A 20,051-nucleotide genomic window follows, 5' to 3' on the forward strand; every position below is an offset into this window, starting at 1 on the left:
TGCAGTTGGTCGTGATGGTCTGAAAATTCATTCAATCTTTAAGATTTGTGAGGTCGCAGTGCGAAAAATTACATCTTATAAAGAGGAAAACCCCAATCCTGATGGGGTTATTATAAGCACATTCTCATAACGGAAGACTGAAAAAGGCCTTTGATAATTTACAAAATTATAACATCTATAACTACGAGCGAGCGTAACGAGCGAGCTTTGAGGGAAACTGCTCTTAGTCGCTTGAAATTAGGGGCACGTTTAATGATGAGGAGCAAAGGGGACACTTATCGAAATGGTTAAGACACTTATTGGAAAAGAAAAGGAGCACGTGTCAAAGTACAAAGGCTAAGCCTAATTATCAGAGGTGCAAATGGCCAAAGGGGGCACTTCTTACGACTAAAGAAAGAGGCACGCACCAGGGATGAAAAAGGATTTTATAAGAATGCCAAAATGTGCATTCGTCGACGGAAAAGAGGCACCCATCATATTTTGATAGGGGCATTTATCGGAGGTGAAAGGGGGCTTTTATGAGAAGGGGGAAGTGGCTCTTATTAAAAAGAAAGAAAGGCACATGTTAAAATAAACGGGGCACTTATCAAAGGTAAAAAGGGGGTAATTATGAGAAGGGGAATGGGCACTTATAAGAAGGAAAAGGAGTATTTATTAGGAAGGAAAAGCGGGACGTGTCACTTAATAAAAGGGGCATTTATAAGAAATGAAAACAGCACTTATCAGGAGGGGAAGGGGCATTTGTCAAAGTAAAAACGAGTATCTCTTAGAATTGAATAGGGTTATTTACAAGAGATGAAAAGGGGTGTTTATGAGAAGGGAAAGGGGCATTTATGAGAAGGGGAAGGGGCTCTTTTTGAAATGGGGGCATTTTTCATAAGGGAAAGGGGCATGCACTTATTATTTTTATTTATTTATTTATTATTATTATAGTTTTATTTTAACAGGGTGGTCTCATTCAAGTTCATTTATGAGCCTGCTCTCCCAGAGAGCCCTGTATTCACATAAAAACATGTACAATAATAACATGAATTCAAAACATATATACAAAGATAAAATATACATGGTATATACAATAATTAAACATAGGTAACGAAAAACACGCATTAACAATAAATTATAAGGAAAAAAAATACAACTATCAAATTGAGAAAACTAGATAAATGAAATGTAATAAATAAAGGTCAAATTAACGTGAAAATATGTTTACAACGGAAACTGAAAGGTTTTGACATTCTTTTTAAAACTTTGCAGCGACTTACAATTTTTAATATGATAGGGTAATTTATTGTATATTTTAGCTCCTGAGACCGCTAAGGTTTTCGTTTTAAAATTTGTTTTACACTTTGGAATGAATAATGGACTGTTTAAAGCATAACGAGTAGAATATGATATCGGTCTTTTACTTATACATGGATTAAGATATGGTGGTGATAGGTCGTTTATGATTTTAAAAATCAAGATGCATTTCTGATATTTAATTCTTTCCTCTAATGACCGCCATTTCAATTTACTCATTAAAACATTTTGGGGTGTAAAATATTCGGCACGAAGAACTAATCGTGCATATCTATTTTGTAATTTTTGCAACTTTGTTAGATTTTGTTTCGAAGTATTTCCACATACTGAATTACAGTAGTTAAAATGCGGTAGGATAAGAGAATAGTATAATGTAATAAGATTCTTACGGGAAATATAATTGCGTATACGTCTAATGCAGGCAATCGTACCCGATACTTTCTTAACAACTTCTTTTACATGTAACGACCATGTTAAACTTTTGTCTAGTGTTGCACCTAGATATTTCATACTTTCGACTGAGTCGAGTACATTGTCACTGTAACGAATACAGATATTATTATTTTGAATTATTCTTTTGGAACCAAATAGTATTGTTTTGGTTTTATTTGCATTTAAAAACAGTCCATTGTATTTTAGCCATTTCAAGATACGGGTAAAATCTTTTTGGAGATTGTATTCACAAACTTTATAATCCTTTCCATGATGAAATACTGCCGTGTCATCTGCATATAAGGAAATCTTTGTCTTAGAATGGAGTTGCAGGTTACAAATATCATTCACATAGAGGCAGAAAATTAATGTTTATGAGAAGTAAATGTTTATAAAAAAAGAAACGGGGCACATTTGAAAATATAAGGTGCGCTTATCCAAATAAAAAAGGGGTAGTTATTAAAAGGGGAAGGGGCAATTTTTACAAAGAAAAAGGGGAACCTCTCAGATTTGAATAGGGCAATTATCAGAGGTGAAGGGGGGCGCTTATCAAAAGTGCAAATGGGCGCTTCTCGTACCTGTAAAGGTGAACTTACTAGAGATTTTAAAAGGCACTTATGAGAATGGAAAATGGACACTTATTGCAAAAGAAAATGGGAACTTGTCAAAGTAAAAGGGGCACTTTACCTATTTAAAAAGGGCACATTTGGGGTACTTGAAAAAGTGGGGGCGCTGTTCACCCCCCCCCCCCTCCTGTCCCCCAGGAGCGCCGCCTCTGCCTATACCCCCTCCCGGGCCCATTGGAAGATTATATGCCAATTTATGCAGCGCGTTCACTTGCGTAGGCCTACTACGTGTATTTAAAAAAAAAAGAAGACTGAGCAAGCAGACTAACTCGCGCTCATGAACACAACCACGTCTACGTACAAGACTAGCTTAAATCTTCGCTTTGACTCGGTCATCACGTACGTCGTAGTCGTACACATGACGTGCATGTAGTTAGCTGCAACAACGTGACAATTTATCATTTCAGTCCCGCGCGTTCATTTTCAAGTTTTAAGAAAGTGGTTCGTTCGTATTCTGTCCTGTTTGTCAACAATATCTCACCAAAATGGCGAAAACAGAAAAGAAGAAAAGGAAGGAGCAAGGAATAAAGAAGTCCAACAGTAGTACAAACCCAGGTAAGTTGATTTTGAATAATCAATGGCCCAATTTTGCCTATTTTGTCTCAAGTTCAACTTTAATTTCTATCAAGATTGATGATTTGATTTTGATAAATTCTTTTTCAATTCAATTATTCAGTGCAGTGTTTAAAACGAACAAAAATATCAGATGAGGAAATCTCACTCCCCATAAGTTATAGAAATAGGTCTAATATCAATGACAATAATTCACAGTGTGTTAATCTTCATTTCATGAATTGAAGCCTGCACTTTTCAGGAAGAACATGATGAAGAAGCAGTAGACGGGGAGAAAAAGAAAAAAGAAGAACCAGAACTTAGCTGCAGTCGACCTCATTGTTGAAGTCTAAGACAACGAGGTTGACCGCACTACGGCCAGTGGGGAGGTCCGAGAATAAGGATCGCCCGCATAGATGGGGATCGCCCGCGTTAAATGGGTATCGGCGTCTTCGTAAATGCGGACAGATGCTTAGGACTCAAAAATGAGGATTGTCCTCAGTTTCGCTGACGATTCTACTTTCCGATCCGGGCGTCAGCGATGCGAAAAACGGATTCCACAATGATTTTGTTGATGTATTTCACATTGACTACGTACAGAGACTCTCACGTTATCCTCTGGAAGAAGGACAACCCATAATACTAGTAGACGGTTAACTGGGGGTATTTTATTCCGCGGAATCTGTTTTTCGCATTGCCAGCGCAAGAATCGGGAACCCGAAAACTTGCAGAGCGTCAAATATACAAAAGGTCTGCAAAAATGCGAACGATCCTTATTTTTTAGGACGCGATTTGTCCGCGTTTTGAACTCTATGCAAAATTTGGGGGCTCTTTTAAGACTTTCGGGGGCTCTTTTGGGCATTTTCGGTTAGTTTCGGGGGCTAATTTTCCCTGGCCCTGAGCCCCCGCTTATTTTTTTCTCCCTGTATCCTCGTTTATGATCCTCATTCTCGGACCAGGGCCCCTACTGATCACAATGAGGTGGACTGCAGCCATCACTCACATTGATGTAGCCATACTCGTACTGCTCATAGATCAACCTGGATATTAACTCTAAACGGAATGGAAATACAATTAGATATGAAACCATGAAACATTTCTTTGTCAGATATTTTGAGTTGGTAAAAAAATGATAAAAAAGTGAACTAGATCTAGTGTTGACAATCGTGTTCGTCAATAAGATTTATCGTGAAATTTTAACTTGCGCCCGGGGAGAGAATTGTGAGGAAAAAAAATTCCTTGTTCTGTGAATCTCAAAAGTTTATTACATTTTCATCATATGATGAAAATGTGCCTTATTATTTCTGAAGAGCCACATTCCACTGTTGCAAATACTATCTGCTATGGCATACCAGTTGAAGCTAATGGTCTATTTTTCTATGATTATATTTTGTAGTAGTAATGCCATACAGCCTGTTTAAAGGAGCTACACAAAGAAAATTCACTAACAACTCATAATTAGAACAAATTACATATGGATGGAAAGATTTTCTCTTGAAAAACACGAACAGTTTGCTGAGAAATCATAGAGATATCATGGAAAGGCGTAAAATGCAATTTTTCAAGACCCTCCTTAGACCCCCGAACGCCCCTGAACGTAAGTCAAACACACAAGCGTAGCGAGCTCTGAATTGTGATGTCACACACTTGACTAACAGCTCAGTGCCGTGTAGCAGTATGCAGCTAGCCAGCCATGTCCCGTATGTGACGTCACAAATATTGACGCTCTACAAAGGACCGCTGAAGGCAGAAAATCTGGATCTAAAAACTAACATTTTTGAGAGTTGATTACTGCGAGCCCCAAACATATTTTGAAGAGAAGAGTTGTTGTATTTGATCGGCAAGGCTTCCCCTTCGCAATGATATGAGTTTTACATCAATTCAAAACACTTTTGATTCTTTGTGTGGCTACTTATAACATGTGATGAATGTTCATGACTCTTCTTGTTCCTTATAGATCGAGGCAATGCAGGGAGTGGCATGAGAGACCGCTCAACCATCATGAGATTGAACATGTATCGGAAGGGAAAACCCCAAAGGTACATCTTTCATATTAAATTGTGTAAATTGTAAATCACCAATAAACTTTTTAAAATGGACGGGGCCCATCTAAGTTGTATTTTAAACTAGAGTAATTTCGAGTTTTCTTGTAGTTTTTCTTCTCCATTGCACCTCAAACACATTAGTCATGTGGAGATGGCGCATTACAAATACTCAACAATATTATTATTTCTTTGTTGATTTGAAATTTCCTCAAGGTACTCCGTCTGAAAAGAAGTTTTTATCTTTTTGATACAAAGAATACATTTTTCTTATGCAGTACAGATATCAAAGTCTCATCTTCACAGTGTATCAGAATCAATGATAACTTATTACTGTCATTTAAATCATTCATCCTGCCTAAAAGATTCTTCAGTTTTCCTACTTTCATTCCTAATCTAGGCACAAAGTCAATAGCAAATTATTTGTAGTGTTGATTTGCTTAATTTGAAACAAAAATAAATATGTTTTTCAGTGGTATTCAATATCTACTGCTATGAATTCACATTTTCACATTTTCAGGTTGTTAATGTTTAATATATTGATGTTCTATTTCTTTTTCAGAAATCGGAAGGGTAAAATTGTGATGGCAGCTCCGTTTCAGAAACAGCTGAAGTCAGGGACAGTAGCTCGAGTAGAGCCAAATAGAAAATGGTTTGGTAAGTAGTCCATAGATTACTCTTAGTCATGACTATTTGTGACCCGGCACCACAAAACCACCAAAAAGTCGCAAAAAATTATTTTCCTGATTTCATCTGATTATGAAAGAAGAAGTTCTCCTCATTAAAATGGTATATTACTTGTCCAAATTGAAGCTTCCTAACCCTTTCAATTTAGTGAATGAAAAGAGCTGGTGAGGGAGGTTACTGGTATTAAATTGTGAGAAAGAGAGCTTTAAAGTTTGGGGCTATTCAAGCATGCGGAGCAAGCAAACCACAGGGAAATCAATAGAAGGGTGAATCAAAAGGCCATAGCAACCACTGTGAAGAGATTTTCAGATTAGGCTGAAATTTGGCCTGATGGTCAAACATAGTCTGTTCATTATGTTTCTGAGGTTTCAATGTGTGGACTTAAGTCTTTCAAAAGTTATTATGTTGTAAATGTATAGAGTTGTAATTGGACAGATTAAGTGAACTGCAACATAGTGCCGAGACACCTGCACTAGACAATGCCTATTCACGGTGGACCCGGAGTCTTTTTGTTCCCCCTTACATAACACTGCTTGTCACCTATCTTGTTTTGTATACATCTGGGCAATGATTTGTAACCACATTATCAGGAATTCTCTCGTCGCTGTCTTGCCCGAAGTGTTCAGTAAGCAAAGCTGTAAGGTTGGCCTGATCCCCCGCAGCTAGCCCCCGCATCATCGCTTCGTTGACCGCACGAGCTACCCGGGCATCTGCGTTGGTGCACCCCGGTACCATCCCACGGCTCTGCTCACGTACAAAACCTGGCATTGTAACGACGTTGTAGACTTTTTCGCAACTTGTCACTCTCAAATGTATAAAATATAATAATGTTCTTAATCTTGATCAACAAATTCTGGATATGTGATGTACAATCAAGCTACTCGAAGTCGTTAACGGAGAATATAAGACGAACGCAAATCTGGAACTCGGATGTGAAAGCGGATACAAACAAAATGGCGCGCCGCACTGATTGCTATAACGGACCAATCACAGCCCGCGTAGCACGACCCGTTAGCAACGACCGACCATTTCCGGACTACGATAATTTCGCTCGGGAAAAGTGATCAAATTTTGGAAGAGACCGAAGGCTGTGCGAAAAAAACTGGTCTAGAAAAACCGTTTAAAACACATCTTCGACTATGTTTTAGACTTCCAAATTTTGATACTAGGTACAGAAAAGACCACTCTTTCAGAAAATGCAAAAAAAACAAAATCTATTTTTTTTCACCTAAATTGACACTTTAGCTGATTACGGAGAATCGCTGGTTGCGACTTTTTGTTGGTTTTGTGGTGCCGGGTCACATTTGTGTTTTATTATGAGATGATACATGTATACTGGCCTTCATGTACAATTACATGTATTTCAATGCACCGATAAATGTATGTATCGAGAAAGGTTTATTTTTATTTTATTGAGGGGTAAAACACTTCATGTCCCCTTTACCAGGTAAAAGAATTTTTTTTTAAATTTGGGGACTACTTTTCAAGCTTGCTTGCATGAAAATAACACTGTTTAATTTGTTTTGCATTGAACTCTTTGCAATTTTTTTTTCAAATTTATTTATTTATTCTATTTTTTTAATTTTTAATTTTTTTAAATTATTATTATTAGTATTATTATTATTATTTTTTTTTTTTTTTTTTTGGGGGGGGGGCCTTTTTTATGATTTTCAGCGGCTCTTTTTGGCATTTTGGGGGCTAATTCGCCCTGAGCCCCTGTGTATCCCCCCCTCTGCCCTTTACCCTAGCTGCTATTGATACATGTACTCCTGTTCAAGTACTATAGATGCTTGTGCACATCCTAAGACTTTGTAATGTTTTTATTTTAAGAGCTCAAAATCATTGACTTACAACGTTGTCTTGAATTCAGTCGACTGAAGAATTAACTTATATTCGAGGTGATAGTGAATTGAAAATGGGATAAGTGAAAAATGACTCAATACTCATACATGTATGCAGATAAAGTATAACAGTTGAAACAAATTGTATTGGAATTATGACTTTATTATTTATTGTCCATTTTCTGGGATATTGTCATCATTTTTCATATTTACAAGTATGGCAAGTCTTATAAAGAGTTGATGACAATTGCAACTACATGTATGTACCATAAGAGATAGGAGACCATAAGACATGATTGATTGGAGGACTTACGATTGCTTTGTATCAATTTTAACTTGTTATTAGAGGAGGCCCTGGTGTATTTAATACTACCAATGAGATGTTTGAAAAGTAGAATTATAGTTTGTTTTGTTACCCTGTTACCATAGGCAATACGAGGGTGGTATCCCAAAATGCATTGCAGACCTTCCAGGAGGAGCTTGGGAAGGTCATCAAGGATCCGTATCAGGTCGTCATGAAACAGACCAAGCTGCCAATTACTCTGCTGCAAGAGAAGGCTAAGGTAACGATTGTAAAATAGGTTGATGGAGGGAAGAGAGCGAGGGGTAGAAGGTAGAAAGAGGAAAAGAGAGAGTAGGAGTGAGTGAGTTAGTGAGTGAGAGACCAAGCTACTAGTACTACTCTGCTGCAAGAGAAGGCTAAGGTAAGGATTGTAAACATAGGGTGATGGAGGGAAGAGAGCGAGGGGTAGAAGGAAGAAAGAGGAAAAGAGAGAGTAGGAGTGAGTGAGTGAGTGAGTGAGTGAGAGACCAAGCTACCCATTACTCTACTGCAAGAGAAGGCCAAGGTAAGATTGTATTATCAGTTAGAGAAAAGGAGGATGGGGAGAATAAGAGGGAAGACAAATGGCAGATTGAGAGATAAAGGGAGTGAGAGTTTTGGTGAGAGAGAGAGAGAGAGAGACAGACACGACATACAAACAGACATACAGAGACAGACAGAGAGAAAGGAGAAAGAGAAGGATGGTGTTCAAAAGAAAAAACAAGTTGATGAATGAGTCAGAAAAAGGGTAATAACCTGAAGTTATGTCAATAAGTCTACTAAAAAATGTATATAATCATACATAAATTTCCTGAAAGTGTACATGTACATGTATGGTATCAAATTTTGTGATTGTGATTTGTCACAGCTGTGAGGTCAGAACTTAGAAATAGACATTGGTTGTGTGCCAAAATATGGACTGAAAAATAATTATGAATCATGAAAGTAGAGAAATTCATTATATGTAACTTGAACATGGACAATTCTAACAATCTCTACCCACACTTCTACATTTCTTTTTAAATACATGTACACAGTACAATCGTGTTCACCTGTTGGATACAGAGAGCTTTGGATCAACGTTTGGTCCCAAGAAACAAAGGAAGAGAGTCAACATCAAGGTGGCAGATGTAGAGGTGAGTTTGCTGAGAAATTTGAGTTTGTTTGAGTTTGATGCCCGGCCCCTCACTCAGGGAACAAAGGGACCGCATTCATGTTCCCAAAATCTCTGATAAAGGGGTACTTTTCGTGCAACAAAGTCCAGCTCGTAATACACACAAAAATCGACTCGCATTGACTTTACACACCGGACTTAGGGGAGTGCTTTCAAAGGGAGGGAACATGCATATGGGGGGGGGGGGGGGGGGGGGGGTTGTTTGATTATGATTTTTTTACCTGACTGCTAAGAAAGCATAAATGCTTGTAAGTATTAACAACCAGGGGACCGACTGCTTTAAGTCCTCTCAGAGGGACTTGGTAATGAGGATTAATGCCTTACCAAAGGGCACAAGGGTATTGACTTGGTTTGACTTGGCTCTACCACTGAGCCATCACGCCTCTTCAGTTCTTGTAAAGCTGGACATTCATATGTGAGTGTTCTCCTTTAAATTACAGTGCAGAAGCTGCCAACCATTCCGTTTTTGCTGGAATTACTCCGTTTTGGTATTACGTTTTTTCTTTATAAAATACTTTTTTTTTTTTTTTTCTTTTTTTTTTCTTTTTTACATACTGTACGTCAAACAACTACCCTAAAATGGTGATTCGATCACAAATTCGATAGAAAACCAATTTTATAAAATTTATATAAATAAAATGCCGATAATACAAAAATAACCACCATAAAAAAATTCCTGCTTGTATGGAAAAAACAGCATGATGAATGAACATTTCTGCATTGGAAGTGTGTCGCGCGTGGTTGTAAGTTTCGTTTTTATGAATTCCTTTTTTTTGCTTGAAATTGCTTTTTTTTGCCATCATGATTCCTTTTTTGGTCGCACAAGGTTGGCAGCTCTGGCAATGCCGCATTCAAATGACTGCTCTTCAAATGCCCCCATTATCAGAATATTGATAAAAATGATTTGACCATTTTTTTAAAACAACATGTGCTAGTAATTAATCTCTCATACCAACTTCTGTGTGCTTTGCTTTTAAGCATGCATTATGAAGATGTTTGGACCAGTTATAAATTAATAGCTACCAGAAAATTATGCACATGAGGAAAGGATTACACACATGTGCACACATTGGATTACCACTGGCACTCATGAGTTTGTAGATTTCTTATTCTGTATGGTATTTTACAGAGGTTCTTCCACAAGTTGTTCAAGAAAAGATTGCCTTGAACTTACTCTTAAAGGTAAAGACCAGTTTTGGAAACGCCCCCCTCTCAAAAAATGAAATGGAAGTTTCTATTACCAATCATGTGAAAGAATATGTTTTGACTAATACGTGATCATACAAATTTTGCTGAGGAACTGCCTACTAATTGATATATTTGGTAAATTATTTTATCTATTGTTATGTGAGAGATAAACGCACGTGTCTTGCACGTGTGCATAGTCCCATATACATCTTTCTGTGTATAGTGCTTGTAACTTTACCAAAACTGGGCCAAATTTCTTATGATTTTGATGATTCCAGAACCTTGCAGTACACGCCAATACTTATATGCTAGATAATCAACCTTTCTGATCGATTCCACAACGTTTCTTTTACAATGCAATCACATGACCATAACTGGTCTTTATCTTTAAGGTTCTTTTATGCCTACATAGTGTACTTTTGGGAGAGGAAAGGATGGATGCATGTAATGTATGCTCATTAGTCTTAATTCTCCACCAATCCTGTGTGTTTTCTTTTGTGTAGTCCTTGGTAAAGTCTGCAGAGGAGTCTAGTGATAAGTACGACGTCGAGAAGGACACTGACTTGGTGTTCGATGATGGAGGAGTCAGGGATGAGGTCAAAGATTGGGTCTTTGGAGCTGGACAGTCCAAAAGAATATGGAATGAACTCTATAAGGTAATGCCTAGGTTTTAAACAAGAGGGAAATTCAGAAAAAGACATTGAATATGGTAATGTGTTGTGTGTAGTACATTGATGTGTGAGGACTGTAACCAGCACAAGATTTGAACCCTCAACTTTGCAATTGTAACTCAAGAGGACATAACCACTTTCCAAAATGCTTTTACAATGATATGGCAGAGTACCGTATACATGCAATTTCCCCCCGTTTCTTTGCTCCAATGGGTAATTTTTTATTTTTATAACAAATAAAAGTAACTGCATAAACTTTTTAATTTATACAACCAATATCAAAACAATATTTGTATACATCATTCAAATGCATGCTTCAACATAAGCCATCTTAAAGTTGCTCATGCGTGGGTATATATAGGGCAGCATACTGAGCCAACAATGGGTATTACGCTCCCATGCGTTCTAGTGTCCCTTTATGCGTACGTCCGTACGGGAGCATTATACTCGTTGGCTCAGTGTTCGCCAAGTTGCCTACTTCACGACTGACTATATACCCACGCATAAACATCTTTACAGTCAACTCATTTCAATTTATTCAAGTTAAACGGTCCATTTCTATGAAATTAAAGTCACATCAAACTCTTTCTATTGCAGGTGATAGATTCTTCCGATGTTGTGGTTCAAGTTCTTGATGCCCGGGATCCGATGGGAACAAGATCCAAGTACATAGAGAACTACCTCAAGAAAGAGAAGCCTCATAAACACCTCATCTTTGTGCTAAACAAAGTGGATCTGGTCCCAACTTGGGCTACGGTAAGTCAGAAATGTTTATATTAATGTAGTCTTGCAAGAGTTTTGTTGAGTTCATTATATCGAAACCCCAAAACCAATCTAAAACTTGATCCCCATTCAATCAAACAAGCTTTTAAAGTTACCTCAAGAAAGAAAAGCCTCATAAACACCTCATCTTTGTTCTGAACAAAGTGGATCTAGTCCCAACTTGGGCTACGGTAAGTCAGAAATGTTTATAATAGGCCCCCGAAAAAGAATGATGTTGTATTGCCCTTTAGGTGGCAAAACATGGGTCTGTCGGTCAGAAATCTTTTAATTTTTTTTTTCCTCTTTGGGCTTATATTTCTTTCTTCTAAAAAATTGTTGAAAAAAAAAATTATTTACAAAGCCAACCATAGATTTCAAGCAAAGGGCAAGAGTTTTGTTGTGTTCATTTATATAAAGAACCCCAAAACCAATCTATAACTCGATCCCCATTCAATCAAACAAGCTTTTAAAGTCACTTATTCATCAGAATCTTATTTGATTTGGTATGGTGTATTCCTACAAGACTTTATGCTAATGACACTGTACTGTATAAGCAGTATAAGTACTGTATAAGCTAATATTTTGTGTACACATATTTTCGCGAATGACAGGCTAAGAGACATTATTGCGAGTCGTTGCTTTTGCGAATAGCCCACAGCAGAATTAATGAATGAGCATGAAGTATTCACAAACTTTCTCGCACCAGCACATACACACACACCACCAGGCGCGTACGCAGGATTTTTTCAAGGGGGGGGTTTTAACATTTATAAATCGGTCCGAAAATTTCGCAACGACTTAGCCAGCCGCTGAATAAGCGGGGGGGGGGGGGGGGGGGGGGGGGGGGGGGGTAAGAGGACACATTTTTTTTTTTTTTTTGGTCCCAAAAAAATCGCAACGACTCAGCCGACCGCTGAAAAAGCGGGGGGGGGGGGGGGGTAAGAGGACACTTTTTTTTTTTTTTTTGGTCTCGAAATTTGGAAATTTGACATTTTGCTCCGTTGGGGGGGGGTAAGGTCACCTTTTTTAGGTCGGCCATGGGAATAATTTTTTTTTTTTTTTTTTTTTTTTAATAATTAAAAAAAAAAAAAAAAAAAAAAAAAAAAAAAAAATCCAAAAGGGGGGGGTTTTAGGTTTTTTTTAGGGGGGTTTACACACAAAAAATTTCCAAAGGGGGGGGTTTAACCCCCCAAACCCCCCCCCCTGCGTACGCGCCTGCACACCACTACAAGGAAATGGCGTCAACCGTGGACCAAGTTTAGTACTTGTGTGTGTGTGCGTAGGTAATCACCAGCAACCGCGGACCACTCCATAGAAAACTACATCAAACCGCGGACGTACCTCCTATGGGATGATCCAGGTAGCGAGCACCTCTCCCGCGCAGTCAAAAGGGGGCGCTGTGACATTTCGCGATACACATCGGATTGATCCAGTCAATGTTGCCGCTGTGACATCTAATATTCAAACGCCCCCTACGTCGTAAATTTGATATGGCGGAACCGGTATCGCAACCGTGGACGGTCCCCCATTGCAGGTACGTCCGCGGTTTGAGGTAGTTTTCTATGGAGTGGTCCGCGGTTGCTGGCGTTTTCCTACGCACAGACTCGTTCATGTAAGTACACACACATGTTTAGGCAGCCCATTGCACCACATACAGCCAAGTTAACGTCCCGGTACATACGAGGATCACATACATGCCTGCGTTATGCAATCTGTGCAATATACGCTCCAGGAGAGAAGGAACGCGCAGGGCGGGAGGCAACAGCATTGCATTAGAACATAAGGCATTTACTAGTACTAGTATAGTAGTACAGTAGCTAACGATCGAGAGGAAGCAAGCACTTAATTTTATGCTGATATTTTCGCGCTCCGGTATGATGAAGTGCCAATATTTTTGTGCGTTGATAAATTGACGATAATATGCGATTCGCAAAAATCGTGAGAATAAAACCCTCGTGAAAATAACAGCTTATAAAGTAGCTAGAAAGGACACAAATAATTTAAAGTGCTCATATTGGCACTGCACTTATCTTCATTCGAGTAAGAATCGTGGGTAATAATACATGCATAAAAGTACCAACTTAATTTTCTATGGATTACATATACTTGATTTGCAATTTAATGTGCTTCTGTATGTTCTTTCTCATATCTAGAAACGATGGGTAGCCATTTTATCCCATGACTACCCCACCCTAGCGTTCCACGCCAGCATGAGGAATCCATTCGGAAAGGGCGCCCTCATACAGCTACTAAGACAGTTTGGCAAGGTAGGATTCAAATCTGTCAAATCTGTCTGGAATTTCATTTTTTGTTTTCCCCTTTTTTTTCCCCCTTTTTTTCCCCCTCTTTCCCCCCTTTTTTTCCCCCTTTTTTCCTTCTTCTTTTCTTCCCCCCTGGGCAATTCCACGGTAACGGAAGGACAAGATTTTTGAACTTCAGGTTCATACTAAAAGAAATGTTTTATTAGTATGTATTAAACTATGGGGAACAAAATGTGTTTCAGTCAAGTGGAAAGCTTCATCAACTTCACAAAGTTTGGATAAACACTAATTAACTGGAAAAACCATGTCCATTTTTATGTCCTTCCGTTACCGAGATAATTAATATGCACATTCTTAAACTACTTAACTATAATGACAATTTTTTTGGAGAGAATTAAAGGCACTTATATAGGTATTATATCTGTACTGTTTCACATCTTATACTAATAAAACAGTTCTTTTAGTATGAACCTGAAGTTCAAAAATCTTGTCTGAGTGTCCTTCCGTTACCGTGGAATTGCCCCCCTTCCACTTTGAGGATAAAGACAATTCTAGCTTCTCTTAAAAATGAACAGATATAACTCGTCCTTTTATCCTCGTGTATTTCTATGCCTCTGTTACGTAACCATACATGTATACAGTATAATGTTTGCATTGATTTCCATCTTCTTGTATTATGTAACCATATACAGTATAATATTTACATTGATTTTTATTTTTCCATAGCTCCATGTAGATAAGAAGCAGATCAGTATAGGTTTCATTGGATACCCTAACACTGGCAAGAGTTCCATTATCAATACCCTCAGGGCTAAGAAGGTCTGCAATGTGGCACCGATTGCAGGAGAAACCAAGGTAAACATTCACCTATTACCATGGCAACGGATAATCATAAATATGGATTTTCAATCGTTACCAAATTGACACATTTTGACTAAGGCCCACATCTAATGCTTACAATATTTGTGCGTCTTCTTTGATTACTAAAATCTTGAAACTGCATGTGAAATGAATAAAGGCATCTGATTTATTTATATGTCAAAATGACAGAACATCAAACTATTGTTGGAATTAGTAAAGATTTTTTAGGGGAGGGGACGGGGTAGCAATGATCTTAAAAAACATTTAGAATTGCATGGCAGATGCATTTCTTCTGTCTTTTGATTTGAATTACAAATAAGTTACAGTCTTCTCAGCACTTTTTATGGGCGACTAGATTCTAATGCTTTACAGATTCCTGGTTAGGATTGTGTTGATGTTTCAAATCAGAAATGAAAAAGGGGCATACAGAGCTGCCAACCATTACGTTTTTCCCGGAATTATTCTGTTTTTTTCTCAATTTTTGTTTGTTTTGTTGCACATACCACTAATCAACCAAATGCCCTAAAATGTTGAAAACTTCATTAGAGATTTATCATGTACAAATAGTAAACAGAAAAAAAAGGGAAAGGCGTAGATATTCTCAAAAAGATTGAAACGCAGATAATACAAAAAAAAAAAAAAATAGTTACTTGTAAATAAATAATTGGTTCTTATATGGAAATAACAGCATAAGGAATGGACATTTCTGCATTGGAAGTGTGTCGCGCGTGGTTGTAAGTTTCATTTTAATAAAAAAAAAAAATTGCCATCATAATTCCATTTTTTGGTTGCACAAGGTATGTAGATCCTGTTGTTATACAGCATGAAACCTCAGAAGACGTATTCTATTGAAGTATCTCTTTGTTGGTGTCTTGACAGGTATGGCAGTACATCACATTGATGAGAAGAATCTTCTTGATAGATTGTCCTGGAGTGGTCTATCCATCGGGAGAGACAGAGACAGAGATTGTACTCAAGGGAGTGGTAAGTACATGCTCTGGTGACAATAGACCAGTTCACGGTTAGCACATGTCCCAAATGACCCCGAATATCCACAGATCTTCAAAACATAAAGACGTCTCACTTTGTACATTTTGAAATAATCACTGCTACAGCAATGGAGGTGCTACATAAATAGACTTTTCAAAGAATACTTCCACCTTTGTATCATGGAGTGCGCTGCTTGTGCATAGATGAATAATGAATACATAACTTTCATGAGCACGTATCCAGTATTTTGTATCCGTGTATTCCAGTATTTTGTATCCATGTATTTCACAATTTGTTCTGCAATGACCTTTATCTGCTCATGCTCAGACTGCAACTATGAACTGGCTTATTGTACTGCACTCAATTTTCTTTTTACACCAACCCTAGCCCTAAATTGAACGTAAATTTTATTTGCTATTCTTAACCCTAATCGTCTATCTTTGATGAAAAAACGCACAGATCATATTTTTTACCGATGAGTTGAACTACTGTCTTCAAAGAATTTCAGTGTACTTGTGGTTCTACCATAAGATTTTTTTTAAATGTGAGGGGCATAGATAATAATTGAGCACTTGATTGCCCAGGGAGCTTTCGCTTTAAGGATTCAAGTAAATGCAACTTAATATCCAATGTTCAATACTAGTCGTACATGTACAAAGTCTGATTGGTTGAAAATCATTTTGATATTTCAATTTCTTTGTACTGATACTTTTATCATCAGAGTCCCAAATGTTATTGAAAGTCATCCATTATACATGTAGCATATCTTTAATACATTGTTGTAAATAGTTAAAAATAATGAAAGCTGAACAATTAAAAAAAATTGTTAATGTAATGCTTCCTGGGAGAAATTTCAATAGTTTAAATATATTTGTGGCTTACACAGGTTCAAATCCGCTGGTTCCAAGATTTTTTTCTGACTTGTTTTTCAATTACAGATCGATCAATCGATCTTATTTATTGGGTGTAAGCCACAAATATGTTTGAATTAATTTAAAATTTGTTTTGTTATCATAGGTACGGATAGAGAATGTGAAGGGTCCAGAAGACTACATTCCTGAGGTGTTGAGACGGGTCAAACCAGACTACTTACAGAAGACGTACCGCGTCTCAGAGTGGGTTGATTATATCGACTTCTTAGAGAAGCTCGCTCAACGTACTGGAAAACTAAACAAGGTATGGAAAGGTGTATGAAAGATTCATTGTAGATAATGATGCCGTTTCGTTGAAGAAACAGATTTTGATGATGTTTTTTAATTTGCAGATACCGTTACGTAATTCAGTTGTCGACGTGTACCTAATGAAAAAGCCTGCAGAGCATTATGGGTTTTCATACCTAATTTTGGGGGCAGTGGTAAGGCTTCCTCTTGACAATGATATTAATTTTGCATCAATTCAAAACACTTTTGATTCTTTGGTTGACTACATTAAGCTTTTAGAGACTTTTCATCTTATTATGCACCTGGTAAATTTAACTCTATCATATCTATTCTACCGTTATCTAGCAGTGTTTTAACATTCATATTTTATTCTTATCCCCCCCCCCCCCCCTATTCCTCTTCTACAGGGAGGTGAACCTGATGTCAGTACTGTAGCTAAGATGGTATTGAATGACTGGCAAAGAGGGAAAATCCCTTTCTTTGTCAAACCACCCAACTGTGAACAGGTAAGTCAATCATCATGCAAGACTGAGTTTATTTGTGAATTATAATAATAATAATAAGTATATGTGCTTAACAAGCGCCTTACACTTACTTTATCAGAAGTCTCTAAGCGCTCTACAATAATGCGGCATAAATACCCTGCATGGCTTTAGCAGAGCAGCTGTCACATGCTCTTTGTTTTAAGGAATAAATTCCTACCAGGTCCCCATTTACTTCACCTGGGTGGAGTGCAGCACAATGTGGGGGTAGCTGTGAATATACATCACAATTAGATTTCTAGACGTGGAAGTCTGAGATTGACATGTTCATGTATGATAGTCTGATAACTAGCATAAACTAACACTAACACCCGGTATGGTGACCGCGCCTTTTCAGTTATTGCCCCCGCTCTCTGGAACAAACTGCCCGCCTTTATTCACTGCGCCCCCTCTGTATCTCAATTCAAATCTCTACTCAAAACCTATCTTTTCAAATTGTAAATTGCAGTTGTGCGTCGGTCAATGGAGGTGCGCACCATATTTGTCTTTATTTAGTTGATTGCCACTGTTTTTCTTACCTTATCTATGTTACTTTTGTATTTTTGCTTTTTCTTCTAATTTAATTCTACGGGTTATAGTCTTCTCTTAATCAGAACACTGTGCGCTTAGAAACATCAGTATTAAGCGCCTAATAAATGTTATGTATTATTATTATTATTATAAAAATCTCCTTTTTTTATTATTTGGGAATACCGTAAGTATTGAGCAGAAATTTGGAGTGGTAAATTGAAAAATGGGGGAAGTGTTCACTATTAAATACATAAACTCTTCAACATGAGGAAGTTCTTATTAAAAATGTGATGATGGTATTAAGACTAGTTTTCAGGTCAATAATATAGATGATCTGTAGGTAACACTTGTTTCTCTATCATATTGTATCATGATGTTCTCAATAATAATGATAATGATAAAAACATTGCTTATAAAGCGCTATACCACCAAAGTCTATAAGCGCTCTTGAGTTGCCAATTCCTATTTTTATTCATGTCCATCTCTTAGGATTCAAGGGAAGATGTTGACAAGAAAGAATCCCCCAAGAAGACTAAGGAAACGGTTGCCAAGGACACGGTTGCCAAGGAGGACACCGTCCCTAAGAAGAAGGAGATCAGAGGAGTGAAACAAGACCTCAGCAAAATCAACATCGGACCAAAGTTCGCTGGAGACGATCTGAAACCAAAGGACATGGATGGCGAGGAGAATGAGGTCACGGAAGGACAGGAACCGGAAGAAGAGGAGGAGGAGGAGGAGGAGGCGGCGGCAGAAGGAGAACAAGATGAAGATGGTGAAGAAGTAGTCAGTCAGATGGAAGATAGTGACAAAGCAGGAAAAGATTTAACGAATGAAGCATCAACATCATCAGCATCATCAGACTCTGTGAAGAAGTCGGTAAAGAGGACTAGAAGAAAAGAGGAGGCAAAGACCGGTATCTCGTACGGTGCTAACGTCTTCCTCAATACGAAGAACAAGAAACTCTTAGCCAAGGCAAAGATTGAGAAGAAGAGAGAAGCCATGTTGCAAAAGAGGAGTCAAACAGAGAGTAATGAGGATCAAAACAAACCAGCAAAGAAAGGTAAGATATCAGCTTGTAGTCATGAAAGGGCTACCAATAAAGGAAAAGATGGTACGAGTTTAGTAAAAGTGGCACAGTGATGTTAAAGGCATCATTTAACAATGTTAAAGAGATGCATGGCCCTAAGTGCTATCATTGTCTGTGATACAGTGTAATATTGAAGCCCTAAAAAAACCATGCTTCCAAATGATAATGAAGTGCCTCCAAAAAGTAAAAATCTTTGAGAGACTGGTTTTACCATACACATTTTACCCAATAGAAATTTCGAATTCCAACCCTAAATATCTTGAAATTTTACAGGCGATCGGCTTGTAAAAGTCATGGAATTCCTGGCTTTAATAAAACCTTAACGATTTGTTTTGATTTTGTTACCCTAGGCAAGAAACCGCAACCCATCGGGTCATACTGCCCTCTAGGGAGCAGTGATGAAGATGATGCAGGTGACACGAGGAGAAAGAAGAAGAGATACTTTGAAGAGGAGAAAGCAGGAAAGAAGAAACTCACATCAAAACAGGTAAGATTCAATTTCATTGCAAACAAAAACAAAAACAAAATGAAATAAATTTGAATTATTTTCATTCTTTTGTGTTTTGGGAGCTCCAAAAATTTTACTTCAAAATTTCACCTAAATTGTATAATGATGTAAAAGAGGATATCATTTAACACAAACTTGTGCAAGGATTTTGAAAACAAGTGTGTTTTAAATCAAATATTGATGAAGGAGGGGGGAAGTAAAATCTCATTGCACCAATCGTTTTCACCTTCTTTTTTTTGTATTTGTCTCTACAGAAGCGAAGCATCGAGAGAGCACAGAAGAGTAAGAAGGTCGGACAGCATTTCTACGCAGAGACGAACGTCAAGAATAGAAACAGATCCAAGAAAGTCAAATGACCATATCAGGACCTCCAGAGAATCTAATGCAGGCTAATGTAAACATTAACATGAACATTATCTATGAAGGGACTTTCATGCAGATTTTTATACACAAATCTGTGTGATAGGCAGTTATTCATCTATTTTGGAGGCAGACACTTGCTACATAAAAGCGGCTGCTATGATCTGTACACCTTT

General features: G+C 37.7%; 1 protein-coding gene across 1 annotated transcript; it reads left to right on the plus strand.

The window, feature by feature from the left end:
• The first annotated feature begins 2,653 nt into the window (after positions 1-2,653).
• On the plus strand, positions 2,654-19,900 carry LOC585370 (nucleolar GTP-binding protein 2). The gene is made up of 15 exons (XM_030985192.1): positions 2,654-2,912; positions 4,867-4,948; positions 5,514-5,608; positions 7,909-8,042; positions 8,839-8,937; positions 10,667-10,819; positions 11,432-11,590; positions 13,750-13,863; positions 14,584-14,712; positions 15,598-15,702; positions 16,726-16,884; positions 17,276-17,374; positions 18,410-18,980; positions 19,358-19,494; positions 19,770-19,900. The coding sequence occupies exons 1-15, from the start codon at positions 2,843-2,845 to the stop codon at positions 19,869-19,871; spliced, it is 2,208 nt and encodes a 735-aa protein (XP_030841052.1). The 5' UTR covers positions 2,654-2,842; the 3' UTR covers positions 19,872-19,900.
• The last annotated feature ends 151 nt before the right edge of the window (positions 19,901-20,051 follow it).

The sequence above is a fragment of the Strongylocentrotus purpuratus genome, unplaced genomic scaffold (genome assembly GCF_000002235.5).
Source record: "Strongylocentrotus purpuratus isolate Spur 01 unplaced genomic scaffold, Spur_5.0 spur5_contig_835, whole genome shotgun sequence".
Taxonomy (NCBI): domain Eukaryota; kingdom Metazoa; phylum Echinodermata; class Echinoidea; order Camarodonta; family Strongylocentrotidae; genus Strongylocentrotus; species Strongylocentrotus purpuratus.

Excerpts from the sequence above, each read along its gene's own strand:
- LOC585370 (XM_030985192.1), top strand. The coding sequence starts at position 2,843 with ATGGCGAAAACAGAAAAGAAGAAAAGGAAGGAGCAAGGAATAAAGAAG. Across the intron at positions 5,609-7,908 it reads GCCAAATAGAAAATGGTTTG|GCAATACGAGGGTGGTATCC; the intron begins GTAAGTAGTCCA and ends CTGTTACCATAG. Across the intron at positions 15,703-16,725 it reads AGATTGTACTCAAGGGAGTG|GTACGGATAGAGAATGTGAA; the intron begins GTAAGTACATGC and ends TTGTTATCATAG.